The sequence below is a fragment of the Ptiloglossa arizonensis genome, chromosome 11, assembly GCF_051014685.1.
Source record: "Ptiloglossa arizonensis isolate GNS036 chromosome 11, iyPtiAriz1_principal, whole genome shotgun sequence".
In the NCBI taxonomy this organism is placed as follows: Eukaryota; Metazoa; Arthropoda; class Insecta; order Hymenoptera; family Colletidae; genus Ptiloglossa; species Ptiloglossa arizonensis.
Genome location: NC_135058.1, coordinates 17,073,964 through 17,101,096, shown reverse-complemented (window position 1 = coordinate 17,101,096; position 27,133 = coordinate 17,073,964). Strand labels below are relative to the sequence as shown.

Genomic DNA, 27,133 nt, shown 5'->3' with positions numbered 1-27,133 from the left:
GAACGTATCGTCGAAACGTACTCGAAACGCGTTACAGAGGGCGTTCGTAACACGTGCACGGTCCACCGACACTATGGACGAGTTAGGGCAATTTCGACTCGAGGTTGATCGTGCGTACGCTCGAATTGAAAACTTTTCTAGTTCGGGGGAAAAAAAAAGATTCGTTGCTACGGAAATCGATCGATTCTTTTCCGTATTGGAGGGGTATTAACGTTTACAAATGCGCGACTGTCGATCAGGTGGATCGATATAAAAATAATTCACGTAAAGTACGTGAATTTGTTTAATCGTTGCAACGAACGCGATGCATTGCAAACGCGAGATTACTTATTTTGGACGCAACGTGTGCACCCGGAACGGAATTACGATCTCGAAAACGAAATCGCGTACGCAACGTTTGGTGTAATTACTCGGATTAAGGGGATTATTGGTTAAGAATTAAGAGGTTTCTCGATACAAATACTTCGTCCGGATCCCGCGTATACCTCTCCTCGAGTTTTTTATCCGGATTTGCCGTGAATAGAAGAACAGTTTAATTAATCGATGTTACCCGAACAAAACCACGGTAAATCGAGGACAGTAATTCCTGATATTCGAAGGGAATCGATCGAGTCCAAGTAATAATTTAGGCTAAGTGGAGCCTCGGCTAATTAAAGTGGTTTCGATCGATTCCCGGCCAATTTGGAAGGCTTTAAATTGCACAAATGCGTAAACGAACGAGCGAATAAAACGAACGAATAGGGGCGAAATATTCGATTCGGAACCACCGAAAGCAAATTGGCCACTTTGACGAGCTCGAAAGAACGTACAAGGTTCTCGAAACGACGTCTTAAACGTCGTCGACTAACGCTACCTGCAACCTTCGTCAGTTTCTTCGAACGTGTTCCGCCGAATCGAATCAAAATTGATCGAACGTTGCAGAGACGTTCCTCTCGAAAGAGAGAGGTTTCCTCTGAAAACTCTTTCAAATCGAACCAAGTATCGTTAAAATGTCCGAAATTCTGTTTCAGAGCCGATCACCATTATACGCGGGGCGCCCGATCTGTACGTCAACAAGGGCAGCACCATTAACTTGACTTGCATCGTGAAGTACGCTCCAGAACCGCCACCCATGATGAACTGGAGTCACAACACACAGGCGAGTAGGGCAAGGTTCATTTTTCTTCGCTGTTCGAGGACACCGTTCCATTGGACGATGTTAAACAACGTCGATCGAAATTTATCGCATTCGTAAATCGTCTTTGGGTTTCATTCAATTCCGACAAACACCTTTGTCGACGTAAGATGGAAGCCTCTTTTCAAGAATTTACTCAAGAGCAATAATTGTCCGCGTAGATCGATTCGCTTCGTAGATCGCTTTAAACAAATTTTCGTACCGCATAGAAAGGAATAAGCGGATAAAAAGAACGATAGATTTTCTTGTACCCCGTGTAAGTTGCCGTAAACGTCCAATAACGAGGAGTGGGATGGTATTTGTCGGTATAAAAAAGTAGGATAAATTTCGCAGCATCGCGAATTTACCTCCGCTCGGCGAGTATTCGACGAGTCGCATACGTAACGCGATAATATAATATGCGGCGCATAGTTAATGCCGCTAGCACGCCAAGCCGAGAGCATTCGCCGTTCATTTTACGTTCTCGGAAGGTTCTTTGTACCCGCTCAAAGGGACTACGTCGAGGAAAACGCGGCTCGCATGTATCATACCTATCTTTTTACCATTCTTCTCGCGAACCTTGAAGCAAAATACCTTTTGTCTTCGTACACGGCAACGGTATTACACGGCACACCGAGAATCCGGTGGTTGGAGGAGGATAGAGGGTCGGGGAAGGGGGAAGGGGGTAGTTTCCACGAGAATATGAGAAAGCAGACGCGGCAGCTTTGAGGGAACGATTGCGCGAACCAAAAGTCGGATGTATCTGGGGAGGGATCCAATATTGTTTCTTTTTAAAACTGTGCGCATGCCAGGGATAGGCGAAACGTGTAATCCGTGTACGTGGATAGCTATCGCGCGAAATGCTCCAACGTTTTACCCGGAACGGAGAAGTACAGGCGAGATCGCGCGGTAATCTTTTCGCGCTTCGTACGAATACCGGGAAACTTTCGAGCAGTTTACGAGTTATCCGGTGTTCCAGTCCAAGTTGACATTGTCGGACTCTCCCGTGTCGACTCGTTAACACGTTGGACGGAAATTCCACGGTATCGAAGCGTTCGAAGAATAAAATATTCGAGACTTCTTCGGCCGAATCGCAACGAAACTTTGATAAATCGAAAAAATACAACGACGCTGGATTTTACTCGAGTCCCTGTGCAACGAGCTCGATTCGCGATCCGAATTGTTTCAGCACCTTTCGCGCGACACGCACAATTTAATATGCTCTTGGCGATTACGATGCAAACGAGCATAGCAGCGAACGCGATAATACTACGAACGTATATATTTGTATAAAAAAGGATATCAACGTTTTAAGATCTACTACCACGAAGGGCAAGTTTTCCTTTAACGCGGTGGACGATTCGATCGACGCGATAATTCGAACTTCCTTTCTTCTTTCGGCAACTTCTGCCGGGTTTCTACAAGTACGTTAAAAGTTTCTATCGCGCAGGCTGCGTCGTGGGCCACGGTCAAGGCATTACCGTCAATTTTCGAGCCAAACTTCAAAGGCAACGCAACTGCAATTCGAGATACGTCCCAATTGTTCGCACCGCGTTAAACGATCGAAAACAAAGAATCACGCTTGCGCACCTTTCGAGAGAAACCGTTATGGCGTACATATTTGCATTTCGGAATATATAGGCCGCGCAAGTTAGACCGAGTCAATTTACATATTTAAATAGCAATAAAATTACCCTACAATGGCATTTAAAGCTGTTGCTAAAATTGATCGGTCTTTGGACAATTTTCCGGAAAAGCGAACCAAGACTTTGACAAAAAATTTATATTCCACCGCTTTTCACGAAGCTCTTTCCATTTTGAAAGATTCGTTTATGGATTATATTAAATCCCTCGATCGAACGACACGGATAAATCAATTTTACACTCGGTTCGTTGTAAATTTCCTTCCATCTTGGCTCTCGAAATAAAAATTTTCCAACGTTCACGGCCCGTGAAAGTCGAATCGAAAAGAAGGAAGAAACGTTTACCCGTTGCATGGTACGTTCCTATTAAATTTATACAAAATAGTCTAATTTTATCTCGGTTCGCGAGTCTCTCGTTGCAAAGTCCGGTACAATTTGTAACCGACAAGCGAATGCAATTCTTTTCGAGCGCGTAGAAGCAATCCGGACCTAATCCGGGAAAGAAATGGACCCCATTTCGATTCTGTTCCTCTTAATGGCTTCGGTTCTTACTTTTTGGAAGTGGTTGCCTATCGTGTAGCGTATTTCACCCAAGAATTCGCTACCCCTTTTACGTTCCTTTTACGTAAAAAGGATAGAGAGGCTTCTCCGGTCGGACGTGTAAAATAGAAAATAGGAATTGAAATTAAAAGAGACTCGAATTCGTTCGTTTCGTAAGATGGAAAGAACAAGTGTGCCGTTTGTACAAAGTCGTAATGTTTCTTTTACGGATGGATATTACAGATGGATATTTTTTTTCTCGCGGTTTCCCTCAAGTATCGGATGAACGGAGTTTCGTCGTGAACCGAATTCGCGTCGCGGAACGATCGATACCCGGGAATACCCGGGAATACCCGGGAATACCCGGGAATACCCGCGAAACGCGAGGTAACGAGTGACGGTAATTTTATCTGTTCGTCCAGGTAATTAATTTCGACTCGCCGCGCGGCGGTATCAGCCTGGTGACGGAGAAAGGCCCCGAAACGACCAGCCGTTTAATGATCCAGAAAGCGGTGCCGAGCGACTCCGGGATCTACACCTGCCAGCCGAGTAACGCGAATCCCAGTAGCATCAAGGTGCACGTTGTTAACGGTAAGTGCCGTGGATTGTTTAAAAGTCGCTCGCCGCTTTCGTTGGAGACATCGCGGGAATGTTCGGTGACCGCGGCGCTGATCGATCTCTCGCTAAATATTTCGTCCGCGTTCGTCTCGAAAGACCAGAGAGCGCGCGAGCCTGCCCTAGAACCCGCGCGTCGGGAAGCGAAATCGATCTGCTCGCCTCGCGCGTATAAATTCGCTGAAAGCCGACGTCGAGCGGATTTGACGCGCGAGATTGACACGGTTTACCAATTTCAATGGCGAAGCAACATTCATGAATCAAACGGTGAACTCTCCTGCGGTTAACTCGAGTTTCCCGTTTCTGCGCAAAGGTCGCGTCACTCGCGATACATTATACCAACGCGAAAACGATATTTCTTTCGAAATTCGAATACCATCGTTGCACCGAGATATAAATGCTCGATTCTTAGCCACGTTTTGGAAAAGCATCCATCGCGCGCGTCCTTTTGCCAAGTTCCCGACAAGGATCTAAAAATTGGGTCGAAACGTTGAACGGTTCGTTGCGATGCAAATTGATCGTACTTTGGAGAGTCCGAGAAACGCTACTTCTCCACTGCGCTTTATCATCGATAATCGACATTATTAATATTTCTTTGAATCTCCTTCGAAATTGAACGAAATATCGATTCCCTTGTAACAATATCGATTTCGAATAATCGAACCGTTGTTCTTTAATCTCGAACGCCGATGAAAAAATAATAGAGAAACGACGATGCCTTTTGATATTTTAAATTCCGGTTAGTCGAGGCCGAGTGAAATTCTAATGATTTTTTTTCAACCGAAGAGTCTCTCCGGACTATGGAGGCGGCAATGGGAATCGAGAAACTTGACAAAGTACATATAATAGAATCTAAACGAAAGGAGATACCCGCACACGTTTCCAGGATCTTTCTTAGCGGTTATGACGCGTCGCTTCGGCTACGCAAGTGCTTGCCGTTGCAACGGACTTTAATTGTCTTTAATTTTCGCATTCGACCGTTTCGATCGATGTATCGGTTCGTTTGTCGCAATTAGCGAGTCCGGAGGACCGACTCGCTACTGGAAACGTTTACTTTGCTCCGTTACTCCGCTACCTCGGGTACGCGATTATTAACTTCGAAAGGAGTTCCCGAGATGGAATAACACGCTTAATTGATATTGCGAAAAGAAAAGAACCGTGAAGTAAAATAATACAGTTTTGCTTGGCGCCGGGCGTTATCGAGAACGGAGCGAGGAGAAGAACGTCGAAATAATTGTTTCGCCTTCGTCGTGTAAATTATTACGGCGCGCCTTATCACGGGAGTGAAAGCGGACGCGTGGATTTAACGATAATTCGAAATAAGTTAAGCCGAGTTTCCGGTATGTTATTTATCAACTTCAAGCGCTAATTGCTCGGTACAATGGCCGGGTGTACGGCCTTAGCTGACGCGAATGCAGATCGATGCGACACGTCGTGCGCGAGGGTGATTTATCACCGTCATCGCGCTGACCGATCCGCTCGCGAACCTCTGTTTGCTCGATCTTTCTCTTAATTGTTCGAACGGTCGGGCTCGTACCGGTATCGCGTTACACCGGAGCCGAATCGGTGACGATCGGCCACGGAATTTCGAACGAACGGGAAAACCATCGAGCGTGACCAGGTAAATCGGTACCTTCGAATCTCCAAATTTTCCTACAACTGGAGCGAACGATTTCTGTTGCAGAGGAACATCCGGCTGCGATGCATCACGGGGAAGGAAGTTCGTCGTACGTCCGTACACGGCCGATGTGTTTTATAATTTTAACGATAGTTAACGTAATCTTTATATAACGGAACAAAGAACGGGACGGAGAAACCGAGACGAAGAAGAAACACTTGCCCGGCGCGATAATACACCGCGATCTCGGTGAATCGCATCGCCTACGATCGTTAACGTTCTTTGGGTAAATATTTGTGCAGGGTAAAACCGAATATTACCTACATTTACATTGAATTTCCGTGACCAAAAGAGTTTTCGAATATCAGCACGGCACAATAATCGGTAAGAGCGTAGTATTTTGTTAAGATATATCATCAAGAACGAATAACTTACGACGTCAAAATTTATTGTATTATTTGTAAATAAATTTATTGTATGTACATATCAATAAAACGATTGTCTTTATCTTCCGGATATTTTTCTGGCCGTTGTATCGGAATGAGGAATCAGTTCGCTGGACAGATGTTCGTTCGATAGCCTTTGGATTTTGATCGCGATCGGTAAATACGATGTACCCGGTTTCGTTTCGGCCCGGTTCGTCGATTCGACGTCGATAAACGTGCTCGCAGTTCGCGAAACAGAATATTACATTTCCGCAACGTTTCTTTGGACGAATATTCCCAAAAACTGCCGGCCCATTGATTCCCGTTGCGCTCCGAACGACAAAATATATTTTATCTAAAATGCTCGCTCGCTCGCTCGCTCGCTCGCGAGAAAGATTACTCCGTTCCGCCTTCGAATGCATATACCGTGGTTCGTATACATAAAGCGTTACCTCGATGCACTATTTGTTCCCGCTGCGCCACGAACGATATAAAAGACTTCGCACGGAAAGTGGATTCTCCTCTTCAACCCTCGCGAGCACATTCAGCCCAGTATTTCTGGCAGGAAGTTGCCGAAAGAAACGTCGACGCAGCGACGGCACCGGCTAATGACAGCGTTAATTACTTCGTCTATCTTGCGGCCATTAATTACACCACGGTGCAACTGACTTTTCCCGGGGAAGCTACGTGCTCGTGACGCTGGCTACCGAGGAACCGGTATAAATACGAACAGACCCGAATATTCGCGAATTGCGACAAACTCGGCCGGGAACGGAATCGAATTTACCGTTCCCCGGTTAACGCGAGAAAGACTCGACTCGAATATTCGTTCCGCAAATATCTTTCCTCGATCGACAAGCTTTCATCATCCACCGAACCTTTTCTCACCCGGACGCCGCGTCGATCGAATCCTACGATATTTCGGTCCTTGTATAATTCGCGCGCTCGAAACACTTTCCCAGATCGTGGGAATTCTCTATTCTCCCGTTCCTATTGAAAATCCCCCTTAGAACCGGGATGCGACCTTACGATTTTCAATCCGTCCATTCCGATAAACGTTCACGAAGCGACAGCTTGTTCCTTTCTTTCGTCCATTACTACGTCCCGTGACGAAAAAAGAATTACCCGCTTTTTTTAATCGGTCACCGAAATCGTTTCGATGTTCAACTCTCCGCGATATTTGGGTCGCAGCGACCTTTAACAACCTTTCGAGCATTTCTTCGCATCGGATCGTGCGATTATACCTTTGTCCGTCGCGCTATCGATAACTCCGTCGAAACGCTCGAACGATTACGTTTCGTCGAATTTGTATATTTCGATTTACCAACTATCGATTTACCAGCAACGATCGGTTGGAAATTTCAAAACTGCCCAAATGCCATCTCGTTGACATTGAAATTCAATGTTACGCGCGTGAACAACGTACCTGCTGTCGACGAGAGACTCGATTATCGTATAATATTACCGTTAATTTTTACACACGAATTTCGTTACTTCCGTCGTTTCTTTTCGTTGAAAGTCAACTCGATTCGATGTTTCGGAACATTTCGAGAACGATCGAAATCCATTCCCGATCTGTCCACGACGGACAGTTATTGAAACGCGCGAAGACGATTACCAAATTGTGACGCGCTTAAAACTTAAGTCACCGCCCGGGCGGTGTTCAAGTAATCGATAAAGTCGACTATTTTTGGCTCCCTGGATCGCGGCATCAAAGGTGGCGCGGTCCACGCACGGTGATGCTGTTGTTGCTGCTGCTGTTGCTGCTGCTGTTGCTGCTGTTGCTGCTGTTGCTGCTGTTGCTGCTGTTGCTGCTGTTTGACCCAGGTGTTCATCTTTCCCCTCTTCTTGTCGCGTTTTCGCGGATGCTCTTGCAACGTTATCGACTTGCCGAACACAAAGAGGCAAGGGCCGAGATAAGATCGGAAGTCGGGTATATTTTGCTTGTAGACAAGTGTGAAACCACCCGTGTCAGCGGCTGAGTTCAAAGGCACGTCCATTATCACTGAAACAAATTGCAAACGAGTTCTCGCTTTGCTCGCATTTTCCTTATCCCCCTCGAAACCGATTATTCCCCGGATTAAGGAGCTTACGTTTTTCAATACCACACGCCCGTGCCTCATTCGAGCCAAATTTCCTCCCTCCGTGTACATTTTCGATAACACGACAAAACGAACGAGACGCAATACAATTGGACCAGTGGCAATATTCGCATCGCTCCGAGCTCGAACAATTATCGCAGTAGTGCCTCTAACGTTATCATCGTTTAGGTTAATCGGTGACGCTGTTATTACGACCCCTGTGCCCCGTCCCCCTCTCTTTAATCGTAATTATTGCATGGCCTTCGGAGAAAATGGTTCCGGGTCGATAAATCTGTCTACCCGTCTCTCTTCCTTGTTACCTCGGTTGAGGTCGAGGACGTATTTTATCCGTGTGTACCGTAGTCTTGCATACCGTCGCGAATCGTTGGCTTCGTTTCCGATGAACTCTTTCGGTTGAAACCAACTATTGTACATTTAAATATCTCGAAACATTCAACCGCGCTCGCAAGCTTCGGTGCAACGATAATTCGAGAACCAGTGAAAGCGATTCCTCGTAAAATTTCCAAGGTACGTTCGTTCACTTATTTTTACCCAATTTGCTTCAACAATCGATAAAGCGTACCCCTGGGAAACGTGTATTTTCGAGCTTGAAAAGCTACCTTCCTCTCGCAGAGATTGAATACACACTGGAGACGCATTGATACAAGTATTGGATCAAACCGGACTAAAAAGGTGCCGTATTCGAAGCAAGTTTCTTTCGTTTCGTACGATCGTAGCACCGACGACTTTCAAAGATGTAGACATTTTTCGTACCGTGAAAAAGCAGCTTTGTACACGAAACGGGACACGTAGAACGAGACCGAAATTAATAAAACGGTAAGGGAACGCCAGGATGGTAAATTAATTGTGTCACCGCGGACGGGCTTGATTTTTCTGTCCGCGTCTGTGGACGAAACTTTTTTACGCTAAGCGACACCGTTCGCGCGGAAAGAATAAAATTAATATCGTACGTACTTTGTTCCCGACGTTTCGCTCGAAGTTATAACTTGCGAATATCCTCGGAAAATTCTTTTCGGAAACTATTCGCCGAAAATTAGGCGAATTTCGGCTTTTCGGAAGATATTCACCGACGCGACCGATTTTAACCTCTCTGTATCGAAGCTACGCGCGTGTTCCGTTTCCGGGGAATTCGTAAAGGTTAATTTCCACGATTGGTTTGCCAGGGAAATAATACGCTGGTACGCGACGAAAGAAGAAAGAGAGGGCAAAGGCTTTTCGTTCGACCCAGATTCGATCGGAGAGAATTAAGGTCGTTTCGGTGGGAGCCCCGCGGCCGAAAGAGTCGAAGGTTGCCCGCTCGATTCGTATTCCCAGTCAGCAAAGTTGTTTAATCAGAGACCGTAAAGCCAGCAGTCGATACTAGACGATTTCGAAAGCCCGTTCGAGTATTCCCAAGGAAGCATCAGAGGACACCCTGTCCGCTGTCTTGTCCCGAGCTCACCGCTCTCCGAAACTTTCTCCCCGCAGTCTCGGTTCCTGACAACTTCCTTCTGTCCACGATCCCCTATAGATCGTAGTTTGCTAACCTTTAACCAAGCTTTGGAGGACATCGGTGTAGAGGCGTTTGGTGATTCTCGAGCTCGGCGGGTGCATCCGTGGATTCGTGTTGATTTCGATCAACCAGACGGAAAGGTCCTCCATCACGACGAAATCGGCTCCGTAGAGCTCGAAGCTGCAACGCCGCCTGTCCATGTGTTCTTGAGAGGCCAGCATCGTTAGAACTATAGCTTCCGCCATTTTCGGGTAAATCTGATCGTAATACGGTTCACCCTCGAGTCCCATTTGCCTGCCAAACCGAAGATTACATCGTCGCTCGCGAGGTTGTTCGCTTTGTAACCTTTCCGGTGCGGAACCTGGCTACGTGTACGTTATACGTCCTCGAACGATAGACTCTCGGCGCTATTACCCTTTTAAAGTATTTACGGGGAAGACTCGAGCTACTACGGAGAAGCCTCGACGAGGTGACGGCGGCTTAATTTAAACAATTCGAGCGCGAGACTCTGCTTCGGGGTATTCCGTCTCGGTGACTCGCGTACAAACATCGTTCTTGCACGGAAGCGTCTTTTGCAACATTAATGTACTCAGAAACGGGAGAGACATAGGGTAAATAACGTCGCTCGATTCTCGGAACATTTACCCGGCCATCTACCGCTCGCGACACACCCCCGACCAAACTACCCTATTAACGCAAAATCTCTTCCATACTTTTACGATTACCGTTGTTACGCGGCGAAAACTCTCTCGAACCGAAATCAATTTTATCGTTTTTCACAACCAAGTCGTGAACACTCTTCGCGTAGAAATTATTGAAACGTACCGCGCGGTAAGAAACGGTAAGAAGAAGTTGACAATAAAATTCCTAAAATCGTTTGAGAACACTGTGGTCCGCGTTACGCGAAGTAAGAATGGTTGGCAATAGTTTGGACAATACGTAGGTAAGCGATAAAAGCCTTATCGAGGTATTTTTACCGATGTCAAAAACTACGAAGAATTTGCCAAAGAAAACTTTCTTATATCCCCACCAATTCTCAAGATAGGATTACGGGCTAAAACTTTGAAGAGCAATTTCCTCTTAAACTTGAGTTACTGCCGCTAAAAAAAGATACGGATCCCTTATTTTTTGCCACTCTACGAACCTTGAAAGTTTCAAGAAAATCGAGGAACGAGGAGGGAATTCACTTCGCGAATGTTTCTCGCAAGAACCAGAGTCGGGCATGCATAAATATCTTTGAATAAATCTTTATTCAGATAATCGGAACGAAACTATTCTATTCGTCGATGCAACGGGTCAATCTTTGAACACGTTATTCCCGAGAAACATTTTTTGGAGACTGTCTGCGCGATAACTCTGTCAATGTTGAATATTTTTCAAGAAATTTGATCCGCGCCCAATCGACGAGATTAACTTCGATCCAGTGAACCGCTTTCTTTTTCAGATTTTTGAAACCGTAATCGTGCGGACGGTGTTGCACCGTGTTCGTGGCATTTAATTTGCGTATATTGTACAAGGTGGACGTTTCTTTTTTTTTTTTTTCTCGAATGATCTAAAATCTGAATCGTCTTTTCGATGGAGTAAAAATCGAAAAATCGAATCGGTTCGTCGAGTAGTTTTTCTGGAATAAATTTTCGAAGCGAGTACTTTTTTCGCGGTGAGAAAGGTAGTTTGTGCGTATCTTATCGGAAATAAGGAAGACGCGATCGAATGTTCGGAAACGCCCGTGGCACCGAAACGAACAAGGTAGGTGTATCTCGACTCGAGAGAAAGTTGTAATCGTGATCGGAACGGTGGTAAAAGCAACGACAGAAGGCAGCCGATTACCCGACGAGAAAGTAGTTGGACGCTTCCCGAGCATAGTATTTGCGCACCGGACCTATCGATCTCTCGATCCCCGTGGGCTATCGAGCGTAACGAACGGATAACCGAAACTTTCTCGTATAAGTCGGGAAGACCGGTCGGGGGATTACTTTAAACATTCGTTCAGCTTCTCGCAGTCCCATCCTTGATCGCGAACCGATTTTACGACTTCCTCCGAAATTCCACGCTTCCTCCTTCTCCTCCTCTCCTCGTCGTACTTCTCCTGAATGGCGGTATTGCAGATATGAATCGCTTCGTGATAAGTCGAGAACGTGTAGGGCTTCGAGCTGAACCGAAGCAGTCCTTCCCTGATGGAAAAGGAGGGAAGAGGATCGAGAAAATTCTTTGATGGAATCTAGTCGAATCTTCGCCGGGGAAATGCTTTCGAGAAAAAATTCGAAAGCGCTTTCTCGCCGAGTATTTCTTTAAAGAATCGCTGCGCAAACTCATTTATCGGAATGCCTTTTGTTCGTATTTAATTTTCATTGCCGATGGGTTCGCTCGGCAAAGGACTTCTCTTCGAAAGTGGAACAACGGTACCGGTATGGTTTCGAGGCTTCTCTGGATTTCGTTCGAACGTTTGCGTTACGACTCGGATGCAAAGTAGAATTAAATGTAATTACTTGAACAACCATATCGTCATGGGAAACGTGTTGGTGACCAAGTACCACTGTCTGATATCGAACTTCGTGTCGTGAATCAACAAAGGACGTTCTGAAAAGAAGGGACGGGACACGGACGAAAGACTGTCGTTAGAACGCGAACTTTGAAAGAAACGAGTCGAGATCCAGAGGTACGCACCGATGTACTTTTGAACGATGAAGTAATCCTTCGGTCTACCCTTTACCTTTCGGAATATATCCTTCAAGTTATGAGATATACTGATACCCGTGCCGCAACAAAGTTCACTCGGTTTCAGGATCCACGTGTTCCGCATACCGTTCAACTCGTACTGCGGATCGGCCTCCTTCAACTTGGACAGAGTCAATTTCGCCGCTTCGTAATAACTCTAAGAGACACACGGTAAGATTTGACGAGGAAAGCTCGAGAGAATCGACGCGGGTTCGGTCAGGGTTGCGAGCAACTCGACGACGAGAAACACCGCTTTCGTCTTACAACGTACGACACTGCTTTCGCGTTTTATACAATTAGGATAGAAACGAACGTCCAATAGTAGCGTACTTGAAGATGCTCTTGGCTCTTCTCCGACGTATTCTCGATTCCACCGTCATCGTGAACGGCCGTGGCGTAATCGTCCAAAAAGGAATTCCATTCCTCTTCCGAGAGTTCGGCGACAAAGTCTTCATCTATGTTCCTATGGTTCGCGCAAGCGATAAATTCTTCGCAACGTTTTATAGCGAATTCCAGTCGACTCATTGGAATCGTACGCTGTCCCAGGTTCACCGTGTCTCGGTCGTCTTGCATTCTTTGTACGAACCGCTTCAACAGGCCAGCGGCAGCGGTCAGACGAAAATCCTCGAGGAAAGCTTTCGGTTCTCTGCTGAGGTTGTAACATCGAGGGAATAGCACACTCGACACGTCCTTCTCGTACAACCAGTGAGCCTCTTCCAAAATACGAGCCATTCCTAGCTACATTATTCGTAATCGCAAATATTTTACCAAGTACTCGTCGAAGTACGCGAAACCGAAATTTTGGAACTTGGATCGCCGGGTAAACCGCACACGTAACTAATTTAACTAATTTTACGTACGCTGTCGGTGGAATCGATCTACGTTCCATTCCATCTCGTGTATTTTGATTCGAACGAAGGATTTGCGAGGTAGACCGATTACACAAAAGTACAGGGTGTCCCGCGACCGAAATGTTGAACACTCCTTTGGAAGATGTACGATAAACCGAAAACGTGGAAGAACATTTTTTTGCAAACGAATACGTTTTCAAAGTATCGATCTAGAGGCTAGTTCTCCGGAAGCAGTTGTCTCTTTTCTCAAAAACGTCGACTTGGAACAAAAGGGCTACGTTCTATAGTTTCGAGTTGTTCTCGAACGACGAATCGATTCGTTTTCGATCGTGTCACGAATCACGGGGCACCCTGCAAGCGAGAAAGTATTTTTACGAGAGTCGCGTTCGGTGTTCTTATTCCGTCTTTATAGAACTCGGAGCCGGGGAAATTCCATAAAATAAAACGGCTGTGTTAACCTTGGAAGTGTAAACCGAAGGTTTCTGATATCTGTTGAGGAGAGTATTACTACTTAGGCCGCGGTGCCAGTCGACAAAGTCGTTTCGGGAGTCCCATATAAAGTCTGGCGATTTGTGACGTAGTAAAGCGAAAATCACCGCTTTCTCGTTTAACGTCCCGTCCGGTTGGGTCAGATCGCCTAATGACCTTGCCTCCAAGCTGGCCACGCTACCTAAAAATCGAGCAGAGATTCAAAGGAAAACTCGAATCGCCGCGTCGATTAAAACTTCGAAGAGGACTTTTCACGTTATTTACATCGTAAACGTAAGAGAATAGTATTGGTCAAAAGTTCAGCCAACGGTGAGAAGGTGAGAATGCTTTCTTTTATTTCGACACTTTTCGACGTTTATGCGGTTAATTTTTAATTAGTGAAGGAAAGAGGGAGAGGGAGAGAGAAATAGAGAGAGAGAGAGAGAGAGAGAGAGAGAGAGAGAGAGAGAAATGTGAAGGAGAGAAAAAAATTTAATTAAGGTACGCAAGGAAACTAACCGTAAGGTAAAGTTCTTGTTTTTGTGGCTTCGTATTTCTGCACCCAACCTCTTCTCTCTAGAGCTTCCTTCAATTTCGGCAACTCGCCGCGTATCATAAATATTTTGTGTCTCTGTAAAACGGTAGATTCTGTAAAGTATTTGAAAACCGCTGAATCTTTAGCGAGCGAAAAACATTAAGAAAGGTTCGATGAAGAAGAATTTTTAAGGACGCGCGCGCGAAACGATAGGCATTCGAAACCGTTGTAAAGCGATAGCGTTACCTTTACGGCTCTATTGACTTTCGCCTTGATACGTTGGTAAGACTCTTTCCTCGTCCAATGTGCCGTGCAGCAATCATCGTCTTTGAGAACAATGGCCCTGTAGTTGGCGATAGCGTCTGTGTCGTGCTTGTCAATGGTCTCTCGAGGACAGGAAGAACACGTGTCCGTGTACGATTTCGGGAGTGCACCGCAGTCGAGCTGCGGCAGACTGTTAACAGCGTTGATCTCATTGTCATCCGTATCCGCAACTGGCCATTTCGAGTTCATTTTCGACCAGTCTGTTCGATTGTACGGATTCACAGAGCTCTCCTTCTTTTCCAGGCCGATCAAAGGAGCCAATTTGCAGCTGGATCGGTCCTCTTTATCTTCTCTCGTGAAATCCGTTGTCGCTGAATCTTTCGCGGTCTTAATGTCCCTTGACCGACGAAGGTGAAACGTTCTAATTTATTACACGATATCGATCGAATTTCGTTTCTCTTTTCAATCGGCGATCGATCAATCGCCCAACGAAACTTCGTTTAATGCATTCCAGAATTAAAATTTGTTTCAAAGAAGACACGCACCTTAAATCGAGAGGCAAATCCATTGTTGTTTCGAGCAGACTTTTACGAATAACTCAATGATTTCGCGATCGCATCGAATTATTTTACGTCAATTCCTGGACAGAATGTAAACGATATTATCGATACGATGATCTTTTTAATTCGGGGTTAAACTCGCGCGAACAAAATTTCTTACAAAGTAAACGAGGAACAGCTTCACCGCGGAAATCGCGTGAAATCCTACGGCTTTTGACGCGATCCGTTCGCACGAGTGCGCGTTCAATCGAAATAAGAAATATAGTAAGGAAACGAGTGGGAAAAGAGCATTGGCGCGACGCGTTTCTAAAGATACAGCGCGTGTACAGAGAAAACTTGGATTAGACGGGACGCTAGAAACGGTGCAAATATTTGTCGATGCTCTTACACTTTGAACGCCTAATGGATGAAGTGGGAAAGGCTAAATCGATCAACCCGCCTGTTTAACCCGACAGCTTTATTGTCCGGCAAGCTTAATCGCCTAAGTAATTAACCTTTTATGCAAGGAACTTTGGCAACCGGTTTTTCCCGCTATTAAAAAGGACCATATTATAATTTGACACCTAAACCGAGTACCTTTTTCTTCCTGAACGAGGCTCGTAATTAAATTACTACAAAGGGATAGAATTAACTTCCTTTTTGGGCAGGTCCACGGTGAAACTAACGACTATTCAACGACGTAAAATAATTAAGACGTACACATTCCTCGACACTTCGATATCGAATTAACATCAATTTCGATCACCTTCTGTTTCCCGTGTACACAACGACGAAACAACGAGAGCCGTATACGTATGTGATAACTTGTCGAAACGAATCGCAACTCGGCACCGATAATTTGTCCAAATTTTGGACTTTGGAACCCGTTCCATTGTTACACTCTAGCGAAACGAAAATCAATTGAGATTGATACGAACGTGGAAACACGCGTGCAGTTGTACGTTTAACGCGGTTCCCGAGTACGTAACGTTAATCGATCCATCTTCGTTGGAAACGAGTAATTACGCAAGTTCCTTGAAAATTTTCTTCCGAATACTTGCCATATTTATTCCCATTTGTCGGAATGGCGACGAACAATTTTGATAACAGGAACTTCATTTCATCGGTTAAAAACTGGTGGCATCTAGGCTTTTCTTATCGTAAAAATGGTTGGAGGAACTTTGTGGAAATCGACCGGTCGTACACACATATACTTTGAAAGTTTCTGTAGCGAACGTCTTACTAAAGTTTCGTCGGTTTCCGTGTTTTGACTAGAGGCTTCTTCGTCGATGTCTCCGAACCGGTCGTGATTCCTTTGGTTCGGTGAAAGCCTTTCACGGTTACCCGAGACATATGGTTTAACCCTAAAATTTATTTCATGGTTCTCTTACTCCGAACGTTTTGACTTTTTGCAATTTAACGGTTTTCTTTAACTTGATGTATTATCGGGCAGACATGTTGCTTTTACGCGATCGTCTATTTTTCTCCTTAACTCGGCGACTATGCGCCGCCAACTTTTATGAAACGTTGCATTGTTTGTTTACGACTTTCCAATCTCGAGTACATTTTATGAACCGCGGTAAAGAATAACCAGAAATAAAAGCAACGGAGTCGGTCGATACGAAAGAAAAACAAAACCAGCGCGAAAGGTGATATATTCCTACCTGTAAATATGTACATATGTTTATTTCCAGAATACGTAGAGTACGTGTACGTACAATAGGAAAACGATATCTGCGAATACAGAGATTCTCGATACAGTGAAATATTTCGCGCATCGATATCGTGAATGCAGCAAAATTCAGTGCGCTCGCGTTGTCAACACCTCGATACATCGAATATACATATGTATGTAGAAAACCGTTTGCACGTTTTTCGCTTGTATCGGTGTATTAATAAATATATCGAAACTGACGGTACTTTCCACCATATATCGTTCTTCGCGGTTGAAATGCGTTCTTTCTATAAACGGTACGCTAAAGAATTCGAAACGAAACTCTCCGTTGCGTGCATTCGTGATGACGCTGTTACCGTTTCGTGAAAAATTAATAAAAATTCGGTCTGTCCAGCGGTGCAGTTTGTCGTGCGTTTAATATGCAATTTGTCTTTTATATGCATATACACTTTGATCGAGCGTTAACGCGTTCAATTACCAAATGTTCATAAATTTTATGCGTTTATTCCATATTTCATGGGGTGCTGCTAAAGTCCAACAGAATTTGATGCCGAACAATTTCACGTGTCATATATTGCCTCGTATGACTGAAAATTCCCCTGGCGGAAAATCTGCAGCACTAAAATAGCCCCACCAACGCCTTTAGCGTTCAAAATGCTGTCACGACAGACTTTAATATAATATAAAGCGCTTGGTATAACGGTAACGCGTAGAATTCTTTTAAAATGTTATCATTCGATGACAGTTCGATTTTAGTTCGAATGTGAAAACGCGTTTCGTCGTAAAATATTTTCTCGTTATCGTACCGGATAAATTAAATAGCCTCTCGCGATGCCAAGGTCTGCGATACAAGATTATAGAACTGGTAGATCTTATCGAAAATTTAAAATATTTTACCCGTGCCTGCCGGCAACAGCGATAAACCGTATTGTCCCTTTTACGCGCGGGTAACTATTTAAAAAAGGGTAAAAAGAAATAAATTCAATTTCGGTACACTTAAGTCGGAAACAAATAAACCTTTTGGTAACCGATCCAGTTCCACTCTAGCACCGACAGTGACGGATCAAAGTAAGGAAAGAGAATTGCGCCGGCATAAGACTCGTTACGAGGCACGATCGCGTAACGAACGAGGGAAATCTTTTTTCCGGAAGCGTACATTACCGTGCCGCGTAATGGGGTTTCGTCGTATATAGAACGAGCAATTATATTTCGGGAAATCAGTTATGTTTAACTAGGAACGCGGAACAGGCTCGGCGGGTGAAAATCCTGTCAGCGAAACGTGCTTTTCGATCCGACTTGCTGCAAGAGCGAATGGGTTAACTAGCTAAGTAACCACGCCCACTGCACTCTCTAATCACCAAAGGCACCAGAAATGCTTTTAAACTTTCCATTCACAATTACATCGTTATTCGCATGGAAGCCCCTATTAGACCATCCATTATTCTAATTATGGAAGAACGGTCTGAAATATATGTATTGATCAAAGTTAAGAAGCTTAAATGCAGAACACACGGAAACCAGCCTACATATTTCATCCCTTGGCTCGTATCGCAATCATCGCTCTGTTAATTTGAGGAAACAATGTTCTCGTTGTTTATTTTCGCAAACAAACTCCCTGTTTTGCTAATTCTGTAAACGGTACATTCTATACTCGCTCGAATGTTTATCTTCGTAAAATAAACCGTTCGGTTGTATTAATTTCATTTCGCTTATTATTACACGGCGAACGCACTCTTTTCTATTGTGAAATATTTGAAAGGAAATTCAATGTAATAACAGCTGAAATTATTTACTATCGAAAAATGGTACACAATACAATTGTTTCCTTCCCGTATAAAATATTCCTATCGACAACACTTCCCAATAATGAATAGAAAAAGCATCGATGCAACGCGAATGTATCTTTTCGCTCGTATTCGTAATTTTCCTTTCGCCGTATTTCGCTTTTTATTTACGTCGGTGTGAAACGACAAATTCAATACTTAACGAAACACCGTTCCAACTTGTTTGCGACCAATACCGACATTTACCGGATGGAACATCGACAATTCGTATTCGCTGGTTCCAACGGTCTATACAATGGTAAAGAAATTTCGCGTACGATGTAAATATTTTGATAAATCGTCGGCACAATGTCTGCTTCGAACAAAGTGGTGCGAAACTTTCCAATCGACGCGATCGAAATTTTCGAAACAATATGTACACCTTCGCGCTGGTCAACATCGATGCACACATGGGTGAAAAGGATCATTCGATCGCACGTAGAAACACTTTTGCTCGAGTTTCGACTGCTCGCGACGCGTGGAAATGCCTGTTAATACGCGGCAACGTGCAGACGGACGAGGAAATTTACAAAATAGATGCAGCTGGCAGAAAACTTGACAAAGTTAAAAAATACCTCCTCTCTACCGATGATGAAAATGCTTCCGAAAGAACGCGCACGTTTCCGAACAATACGCGACGACTGTCAAACTTTTCCGATGCGACGAATTTTTTCTGCGCGACAAATTTTTCACGAACAAAAACTTGGCTCGGAATAGCATTTGTAGCGTATCTATCAAAAGGTTGTTTGACTACGTTTCGCGGGATTTTTTTCCAAGGTATGCGAAGAGCTTCGAAATGTTTCGATCCGAATACAAATCTATGTGCATCCTATTTACGATGAAAACGTTCATGGAAATTCTCATCGTTTGGATGAAAATTCTACTCTCCTGGTTCAGATGTTTCGTTTACTGCGAAGCGTATTTTCGTGTTTAGAAGTTTCTCCATAAAAACAGAGTTTTGCGTACAAATATAGGAACGTACAGTACCCTTCGTGAACATTTACCAGATTTCTTTGCTTTTGTAAAGGATGTAATTCGTTTAGTAATTTTAGTCTTTTCACTATATGCATTGCGTATACACTGCCGTTCGAAATTTAAAATAAATTAACCTTTTCTTTCGCATATACGCAAACGTTTTAACGAATTAACGAAATTATTATCCTTGCGCATAATTAGGCATTACTTGCAACCGTTCTATTTGGGTTTTATATATGTCTGTTCCCGTTCTTTTGTTCTGTAGATTAGAATTATAAGGCATTTGTTCGAACAGCACTGCAATACTACTTCTTACGACTACGTGTAAAAGTTATTGTCCACATCGGAGATAAGAAAATGCAGTGAGCGACATGCACAAGTTTGAGAAATACGCATCTGGTCCATATCTGGACGAAATAACGTATGCCTGTTCCGTTCCCTATAAACCAATCGCATACGCGTAAAGAAGAAAAAAGTTTGCGAAGTTTGAAGCCGTGTTTACTTTGTAAACTAAAGATTTGAATAGTTTTCCGTGACCGAAAGTTCAGTCGAGCCCCGACTATTTACCATACCGTTGTAAATGGTAAATAGCCGTTGATGCGCACCAGAGTGAAAATTCATCGGACAGAAGCAATTAATATTTAAGGGAGGGAAAAAACATTATGGAAATTTGCGCGTGTCGCGTCGCGTCGCGTCGCGTCGCGTCGCGTCGTAACTGCTAAATAAGAGTTATCCACGCCGCGTTCGGTCCCGTAACAGAAATGAACTCGCAGTTGTATAAATCTTATTACAAGATAATCTTGTTTGAAAACGCTAGAGTACTTTCGCACTTGTATCCCGGGTTCTGTAGATCTTACACGATGCATTTTGAAGGAAGAAACAAGTTACAAAGTTTGTCGGTTAAGTTCATGGCGGTGCGAAGGGTGGTGCGGCCTCGTTTCTCCGCGCTTCGCCTCAAACTTCTCTTTTCTCTTCGAAACGCGAATATCCTGTTCCTGGCGCGTTGCGCATGCTGCGAAAAGGTTCGTTCGCGATGCCTTCGTACAAGGATTCTCAAACTGCGACTTTACCGAAACGTTGTCGGAGTCGCGGGATTTTCGACCGTCCGTTAAATACGAGACAATTAGTGCCAGTAACAATGTGCTCTGCGTAAAATAAGTTACAGTTGGAAACGTTTACAGGTGCGAATTACTTAACAATCTGCGATAATCACAACCGAGGGCAAAATTGAATGGATAATCCGACTACAGCGATTCGTAAGCGATACTACTTGTTCCAATAAATTATTGCCATCTCCGTTGCACTATTTGGTTACCTTTCCACCGTATTTATCGTGGCTCGCAAACAGAGAGCAATTAAAACAGCCGGAAATGGGACGATCGGCCACTAGTCCGTAAATTAATCGTTACGGTAACAGTAAAGATAACAATAATAAATATTAAAATCGTAATAGTATTTAACCGAAGGAAATATCGAGTAAAAAAGAGACGTATGGAAGTAATAATTACTACACATTTTATGTAAATATTGACATAATTTCGAAAATAATGCAATAAAAATGCCATAAAATAAAATACAATAAATAAGAAAAAAAGACATACGTATTTATATAAATCTTATCGCGAAACGTCTGTGACAGGTATTGCGCTGAAGATACTTGGAATAACACTCCTACCACCAGAAGTCGATTCTTTTTTCAGCCCGTCCGTAAAGTCCCGATTATGCATGAGAACCCCTGACTTAAACTTTCACAGAGGAAATTTCAGATCGTCTTTCGAGTGACGGTAGAAGAAGCCCGTTATACACATCTTCCTTTTGGAATAGAATATTGTACAAGGATAGGATATATCTCGTCTTGTCGATAAGGTTAAAAAATATCTCGAAGAGAGTCCTCTCACTTTCTTCGCAAATAGCGACGGTATTAAAAGCACGAACTCTTGTTTATTTTCTCAGGATACGCGTATACTTGATTCGCTGATACTGTACTCGTAACTCTCGAGATCGTTACATACCACGTAGTATAACGTTCAACGGACATCTGCCGGAAGCAAAGAGTTAGCCATTAGTGGAACATTGTTCGTCAATTGTGAGACAAGAGCCGTAACATTGGCGCCGTATACGGGTTCGTTTACATCGAGACACAATTTTCATCGGCGGGAACATGATATTCGACTCAGTGTTCTCGAACGATGGCGGTTTAAGGTGAAACTTTATAGCGTTACCATCCCGTATAATGGAATTATCGGATTATCCTGTCGTCTATTTGAGAGAATGGTGGTCGTTCGGTGGAGAAGTCTACTAATCGCGGCTAGGTAGCATCGCTTTTCTCACGTGTATCGCCGTTTAACGCAGTAACTGGATAAAGGCAATTTGCAAGTCGATTAATAGCTACGTGACTCACCGTCCCAAAATTTCGAGTCGTATCAGAACCAAAGGCACCAACATCGTTTGTCCTCGGTTTATTTGCTCGCACACCACATTACGATTCTAATATCACGATATTGGTTATTTATATATTTATGCAATGTTTCGTAATTATAATTGTTAATTGTTTCGTGTAAAATTTATACACGATTCGAATATTCCGTAATTAATGAAAATAGCGTTTAATCGATCGCGAACACTGTGCTTCTTTCCCAGTGGTATTAAATGTTTACTTTGATCTTAAAAGAAATACAAAAGTCCCTTACGGTGATCCATCCCCGACGCGAAAGATATCGATCGTTTGGAAAGAATAGAGGAAAGCTTCCGTCTCTTATGTTTCTGTAACTTCGAAATGCTTTTGCTAGACATCGAACACCGAATCATTTTCGGAATCGTGGTCACGCGTCTATCTCTTGTGAGCGTGCAAAACAAATGAAAAGTTTTTAACGATAAGTTGTCTCGTACAAACGTATTACGCTATTTTTCGTAGCTCTCAAAGGTATATCGATAATATATTTTATTGAAAATATACGGAATTGAGGATTTACATCGCTAAGACAGATTCGTATATTATTTCTATGTTTCTTATTCGGTTGTTACACACCAACGTAGATACTTAATCAACGACACAAAACATCGTGCATTGTCGTATACGCGGTCAAGAATTTTATTCAGTGTAATCTTCTTTGTAGGTATTTTTCAAAGAAACGTACCGTGTTACAGATTGCAGTACCGAAGAGAACGCGTACTCGCGCCAAATGTTATATCGCTAAAAGGACCTTTGTGCAATTTAAAGCAAGGTCATGTATTACGTAGATTCTTCTTTGAGAACTATTTTTCTCCGGGTACTGCTCTACTTGGCGTTCTTTTGCTCCACTTCCGCCTAACGTATACGAATTCAAACCCGAGTAGTAAAGTTTTCATCTTGCGTATGCCTATATTGTCGCAGATACGTACGAGGACATCGCATATCTTTTACACGTCTAACCGTGGCAGCCTTTGCATCTCTATTTCGAAACTTGTTTGCATCTGCTTAAAGAGAAGAATTTTCTTCGACATTTCTGTGGTAAGTAATCTTTATCTTATCGAACAAATTTCAAATGTCGCCATTTTACCAACAAGGACAACAATTTTACGATTGGAATCAAGGAAGGAGGTAGAATATTTATTACTATAAAAATAAGAGCTATGCTTCGTAAATGTATTTAGCTTCTGTGTTTCGTGTTTTATTTAATCCTTCGATCCATAGAGTAATAGAACTTTGCCGCGATAAAGGCGTACATTATTATTGTTATTAAGATGTGCCCAATTGTGTAAATCGGTTTGTAAAAATATGTATTTTATTCACGCATACGTAACATTGAATATCAAAATTTCAAATGTTAGTACTCGTTGGAGGTTTCAAATGCTCCCAAAACTTCGACGATGAGGAACTAAAATTCAAGCGCGAGATTCGACAATCGATGAAAACAGACTAGAAGGATACGAACAGCTAATCGAGACACAAGCTGGTAATCTCGTTCCTCTCTGCAGTTATAGGACTACTATGGAGTTCTTGGGTAAATTCCTCAGATTTGTCCGATTCGACCAAGTTTCGACCTTAGGGTGTTTACATTGCGGTCACGTATTTGAAACACGTGATCAAGTTCATCACTACTGTGGTAATGAGGGTATCTGGAATCAACGTTCGTACTTGAAGACTTTAGAATGTTATCGCATGTATTTCCCAATGCGTTCACAACTATTGTTTAAAATGATTTGCCTTCTCTTGCTATGCAGTTTTATTCTTACAACTAAATACTTAATTCGTCAAATTGATTTGAGGAAATTCTGAAACGTACGAGTAAAATTTTAAAACCTTTTTAAATTATCTTGGTAAGCGATTTTTACTTGTAACCCATGATTTAGGTTTTCTATTAGAAAAAACATCTTCTTGAAAATATAATTTTGAAACAAGATAGGCAAATATGGAAGGCTTACAGGATGAATATAAGATAACTGTAATGCGAGCAAGTTTAAAGTCTTAAATTACCCACTATTGATAAAATCATCATTAAGTAAAAAAACGTTTATTACGAGAAGAATTTGATTGTATCCCAAAAGATTATTCTTAATCGACGAAAGTATTATCGAAGCACAACTGTGCATAATGTAGGTTTGTATTAAATGACATATTTCATTTTCATTGTACTAAAAATTCAAATACTTTTATCCTCGATTTTATCTCCGCTGTAGAATCAAATGAGGAGTCTGTTGGACAATTTTACTCTCGTACACTTTGAAGTCGTTAATTGCCCTACAAAAGTATGCTTTTTCTAGCTAAGTCTTTCTTTGTTCTCCGTTTCAAAAGAGAAGATACCGTTTCGTTACTTTCACAGTGGTCTTTAAGCCTCGAATACGATTTTATGAAATAAGAGGTGTTTGTACGACGAAAAAAGCGGGGTTAATTATTTTCCCTTTTTCAGCAAAATCGTCCCTGTTCTATGTTCCCGACAGAACCATTTTCTTTCTTATCCAGAACCGTTTCTTGCTCGAAGTGGCTAATTACGTGAGAAAAACATACTCTCTGCCTCCCCTTCTTCGACTAAACCCTCCAGTTTTCTTTTTCTCTGCCGCGAAAGCAAACACTACTTTGTAATGATCCCATTTTAAGAAATGAGAAAACAAACTAGACAGCGATTATTCTTGAAACAGTACTTTTTGCGTTTCGTTTTGGATTGCCGGTATCACGTTCTCTAGACAGAAATAACGCTGAAATGGTTCCACGTGAGATTTCATCGCTTCTTCGTAGACAAAAGAAAGACGAAAACAAGGTGGAGCACTATTCCATGCCCTATGGTATGCGGAAAGGAATGTAGTCGTTCCGCTCATTAGTGTCATCTTAACAGAAAGTATTTAAGAAAAGTGTGCTCGACTTACGTAAGTAATATAACATTCTTATTTCGTCTGGAATGGTCGCCTCATTTTTGGGACGATTTACGATTAGGATATTTCTGTATAAACCCTCATGAAAGTGTACTATACGTCGGCATAAATTAGCTCGCGAACTTAAACGGATGAAATCAGCAAACACATTAACATTGCATTAAGATATTCAAGTTTCAAACAAACGATTTTCTTTGTTTTTAAAGTATATAGTCTTGGAATTACTATGATAATAAGTTTATTTGAAAATTAAAACAATGAAGAGAGATATAGACATTTTTGTGAAAGCATCCTAAGTCGAACTATAGTCTGTAAAGTAAAACACTCATAGTCGAACTGACCGTGTAAAGTAGCCCACAAATGCAGAGAAATATTAAAAGTTTACCTGTAGCTTTGGTCGACCATCTTTCTCGTGAACTAATTTCTGTTTTTTTTTTTCGTAAGGCGATCAAATATGTGGACAATCCTTCTGCAAGTCTCGATTGTGTATTGTTGGATCGTTCAAGGAGAAAATCACGAACCTTGTTGCCCTTTATTCTCCTCGACAGTTTTTAATCTCGCACGTTACGTGCTTAACGGCTGCGCGATAGGGATGCGTAGAAACATTATACCATTGACCGAATAAGATGACTCACCTTCCGAAACATCTAACCTAAGCGTGACCAACTTATGTGCAAGTAGTTTCACGAATCGTTGTGAAATAACAATGCTCCATCTATAGTTTATTGAATTTGAACATTATTATTAATTCAAAGGTGAAAGTTTTATTCGTTAAATATATTTCATTGCGTTCTAAAAATCAGTTTCGTATAACTAATATCTTACATATTTTAGTCCAATAGCATATATATATATATATATATATATATATATATATATATATATATATATATATATATATATATATATAAGTGTGTAATACATATCTAATACAAAAAAAGGTGGAAGATATATTAACATTGTAATTGCATAAACCATTTACATGTAGAGAACAAACAGTATGCATTATGATATAAGGTATACTTTAAAATACAAAGAACTGTAATATGTACCGTTATAATTTTAAATATAAATAATGTGCAGCATACACTATACCTTTGTAGTCTAAAATATAAAGAATACACAGCGTACAGTTTCATTAACTAAGTTGCCTTTTTGTATGTACGGTGTATCATGCATATGTGATATATGTTGCACGTTCTTTATATATTCTAGTGTACATTGTATATTTTGTACGTGTCAACAGTCACTGCATCTTTGAATTTTAAAGGCATGCATACGTAGAACATTGTATTAAATATCTTGCTGAATGTAAACATTTGTTGACTTATGAAGAAGGCATACGACAGAAGCGACGCTTAGATTTGCAAAAGGAGCACAAATGGGATACAACAATAGTTGCAGACTACTTGTACAAAATTACTTGTTATAATTTGTATATTATACAATTACTCTTACCTTGTTACGGTTAAATATAGTACTATAGGCCAACATTGATTCTGAAAAAATAATGAAATACGTTTAGTAAATAACAATGTAATCTTTGCATTAACAAATTATTTTATAGTTTACATATCACGAATCTACTGGTAGAACATTGTTATTTCATAGCTACTCGTGTGTATAACCTGTTATAAATAGATTACATGTACCGAAATTGATTCTGAAAGCATAATGATATATATTTAATGAATAATAATTTAAATGTAATTTTAAATATTACGTATTTCAAAGATATCGACGGCGCATTGTTATTCTTTTACGACTTGTACGTACGTTCTGTCACGTGTGTAGGTTATGTGCATTAAAATTAATTTTGCGCATCTCTTATGCGCAGCCGTCAAGCACTTTAATACGTGAGACCAAGTATCTACCATAATATCTACTACCGAGAAGAAGAGGTGGGACTTGTGATTTTTCCCTTAGACAGTCAGGATCCTTGTCATCGAATGATACCCTTATAGCCCAGAAATCCGCTGAAATAGGTAAGATTTTTGCATCTCATTACCTTGAAAAGAACAACCGAAAATTGCGATTACTTGACCGTGTCTAGTGAATCAAACTGAAAGCTGATTCAAGCTTAGTCGCGTTTTCCTTTTACAAAAAGTAGTTATACATAATTGAATATTTTTCCGATTTAATGAAAGCGGGACTTACAACTTAAAACCCGAGGGTCCCTGTAATGCACACGTTCTTTGTGCGGGTCTGAAACCTCTTGGAGCTTGACCTGCGCAATTGCGCTGCGCAGAGTCAAGTTCACATATAATAACCGAATACATTGGTAACGTATAACAGTCATTTCTAAGATAAATATTGAACGTGTAATCAGATTTTGTGGTATTGTATTTTTT

At 42.1% G+C, this 27,133-nt stretch overlaps 3 protein-coding genes across 11 annotated transcripts in view; 1 reads left to right on the top strand and 2 right to left on the bottom strand.

Annotated features, from left to right (window-relative positions):
- LOC143152841 (zwei Ig domain protein zig-8) overlaps positions 1 to 6,087 on the top strand; it is a 33,441-nt gene extending 27,354 nt beyond the window's left edge. For all 3 annotated transcript variants that reach the window (XM_076323396.1, XM_076323399.1, XM_076323398.1), the window contains exons 4-6: positions 1,011 to 1,138; positions 3,759 to 3,927; positions 5,636 to 6,087. In XM_076323396.1, the coding sequence (XP_076179511.1) occupies positions 1,011 to 1,138; positions 3,759 to 3,927; positions 5,636 to 5,742 (404 nt within the window). In that variant the 3' untranslated portion in view covers positions 5,743 to 6,087. The remainder of the gene's footprint in view (positions 1 to 1,010; positions 1,139 to 3,758; positions 3,928 to 5,635) is intronic.
- On the bottom strand, positions 5,866 to 14,989 carry LOC143152599 (tubulin glycylase 3A). The gene is made up of 10 exons (XM_076322896.1): positions 14,967 to 14,989; positions 14,404 to 14,842; positions 14,142 to 14,253; positions 13,613 to 13,824; positions 12,634 to 13,041; positions 12,253 to 12,460; positions 12,075 to 12,165; positions 11,562 to 11,759; positions 9,623 to 9,882; positions 5,866 to 7,999 (listed from the first exon to the last, which is right to left on the bottom strand). Exons 1-10 carry the CDS (start codon positions 14,987 to 14,989, stop codon positions 7,635 to 7,637), a joined length of 2,316 nt encoding a protein of 771 aa, XP_076179011.1. The 3' UTR covers positions 5,866 to 7,634.
- LOC143152842 (uncharacterized) lies at positions 14,727 to 27,088 on the bottom strand. 7 transcript variants are annotated; one of them, XR_012993648.1, is made up of 5 exons: positions 26,940 to 27,088; positions 26,657 to 26,758; positions 26,241 to 26,281; positions 25,168 to 25,497; positions 22,581 to 25,091 (listed from the first exon to the last, which is right to left on the bottom strand). XR_012993648.1 is itself a non-coding variant. In XM_076323403.1 (4 exons), the coding sequence occupies exons 1-4, from the start codon at positions 27,079 to 27,081 to the stop codon at positions 15,050 to 15,052; spliced, it is 282 nt and encodes a 93-aa protein (XP_076179518.1). In that variant the 5' UTR covers positions 27,082 to 27,088; the 3' UTR covers positions 14,727 to 15,049. The 7 variants fall into 7 exon arrangements, 4 of the variants coding, with proteins under 4 accessions (XP_076179518.1, XP_076179515.1, XP_076179516.1 ...); XR_012993649.1 differs by lacking the exons at positions 22,581 to 25,091; positions 25,168 to 25,497 and adding an exon at positions 14,727 to 15,061 and having other exon boundaries at positions 26,559 to 26,758; XM_076323403.1 differs by lacking the exons at positions 22,581 to 25,091; positions 25,168 to 25,497 and adding an exon at positions 14,727 to 15,061 and having other exon boundaries at positions 26,672 to 26,758.
- Between the last annotated feature and the right edge of the window lie 45 nt (positions 27,089 to 27,133).

Coding starts and splice junctions, on each gene's coding strand:
- LOC143152599 (XM_076322896.1), bottom strand. CDS start 14,989: ATGGATTTGCCTCTCGATTTAAG. Junction 12,166..12,252: donor CATCGTTCAAAAGTACATCG/GTGCGTACCTCT, acceptor CCTTCTTTTCAG/AACGTCCTTTGTTGATTCAC. Junction 8,000..9,622: donor CCTCCAAAGCTTGGTTAAAG/GTTAGCAAACTA, acceptor AATTTGTTTCAG/TGATAATGGACGTGCCTTTG.
- LOC143152842 (XM_076323400.1), bottom strand. CDS start 27,081: ATGACTGTTATACGTTACCAATGTATTCGGTTATTATATGTGAACTTG. Junction 26,759..26,939: donor GGACCCTCGGGTTTTAAGTT/GTAAGTCCCGCT, acceptor TACCTATTTCAG/CGGATTTCTGGGCTATAAGG. Junction 25,498..26,240: donor CTATATTTAACCGTAACAAG/GTAAGAGTAATT, acceptor AATAAACTATAG/ATGGAGCATTGTTATTTCAC.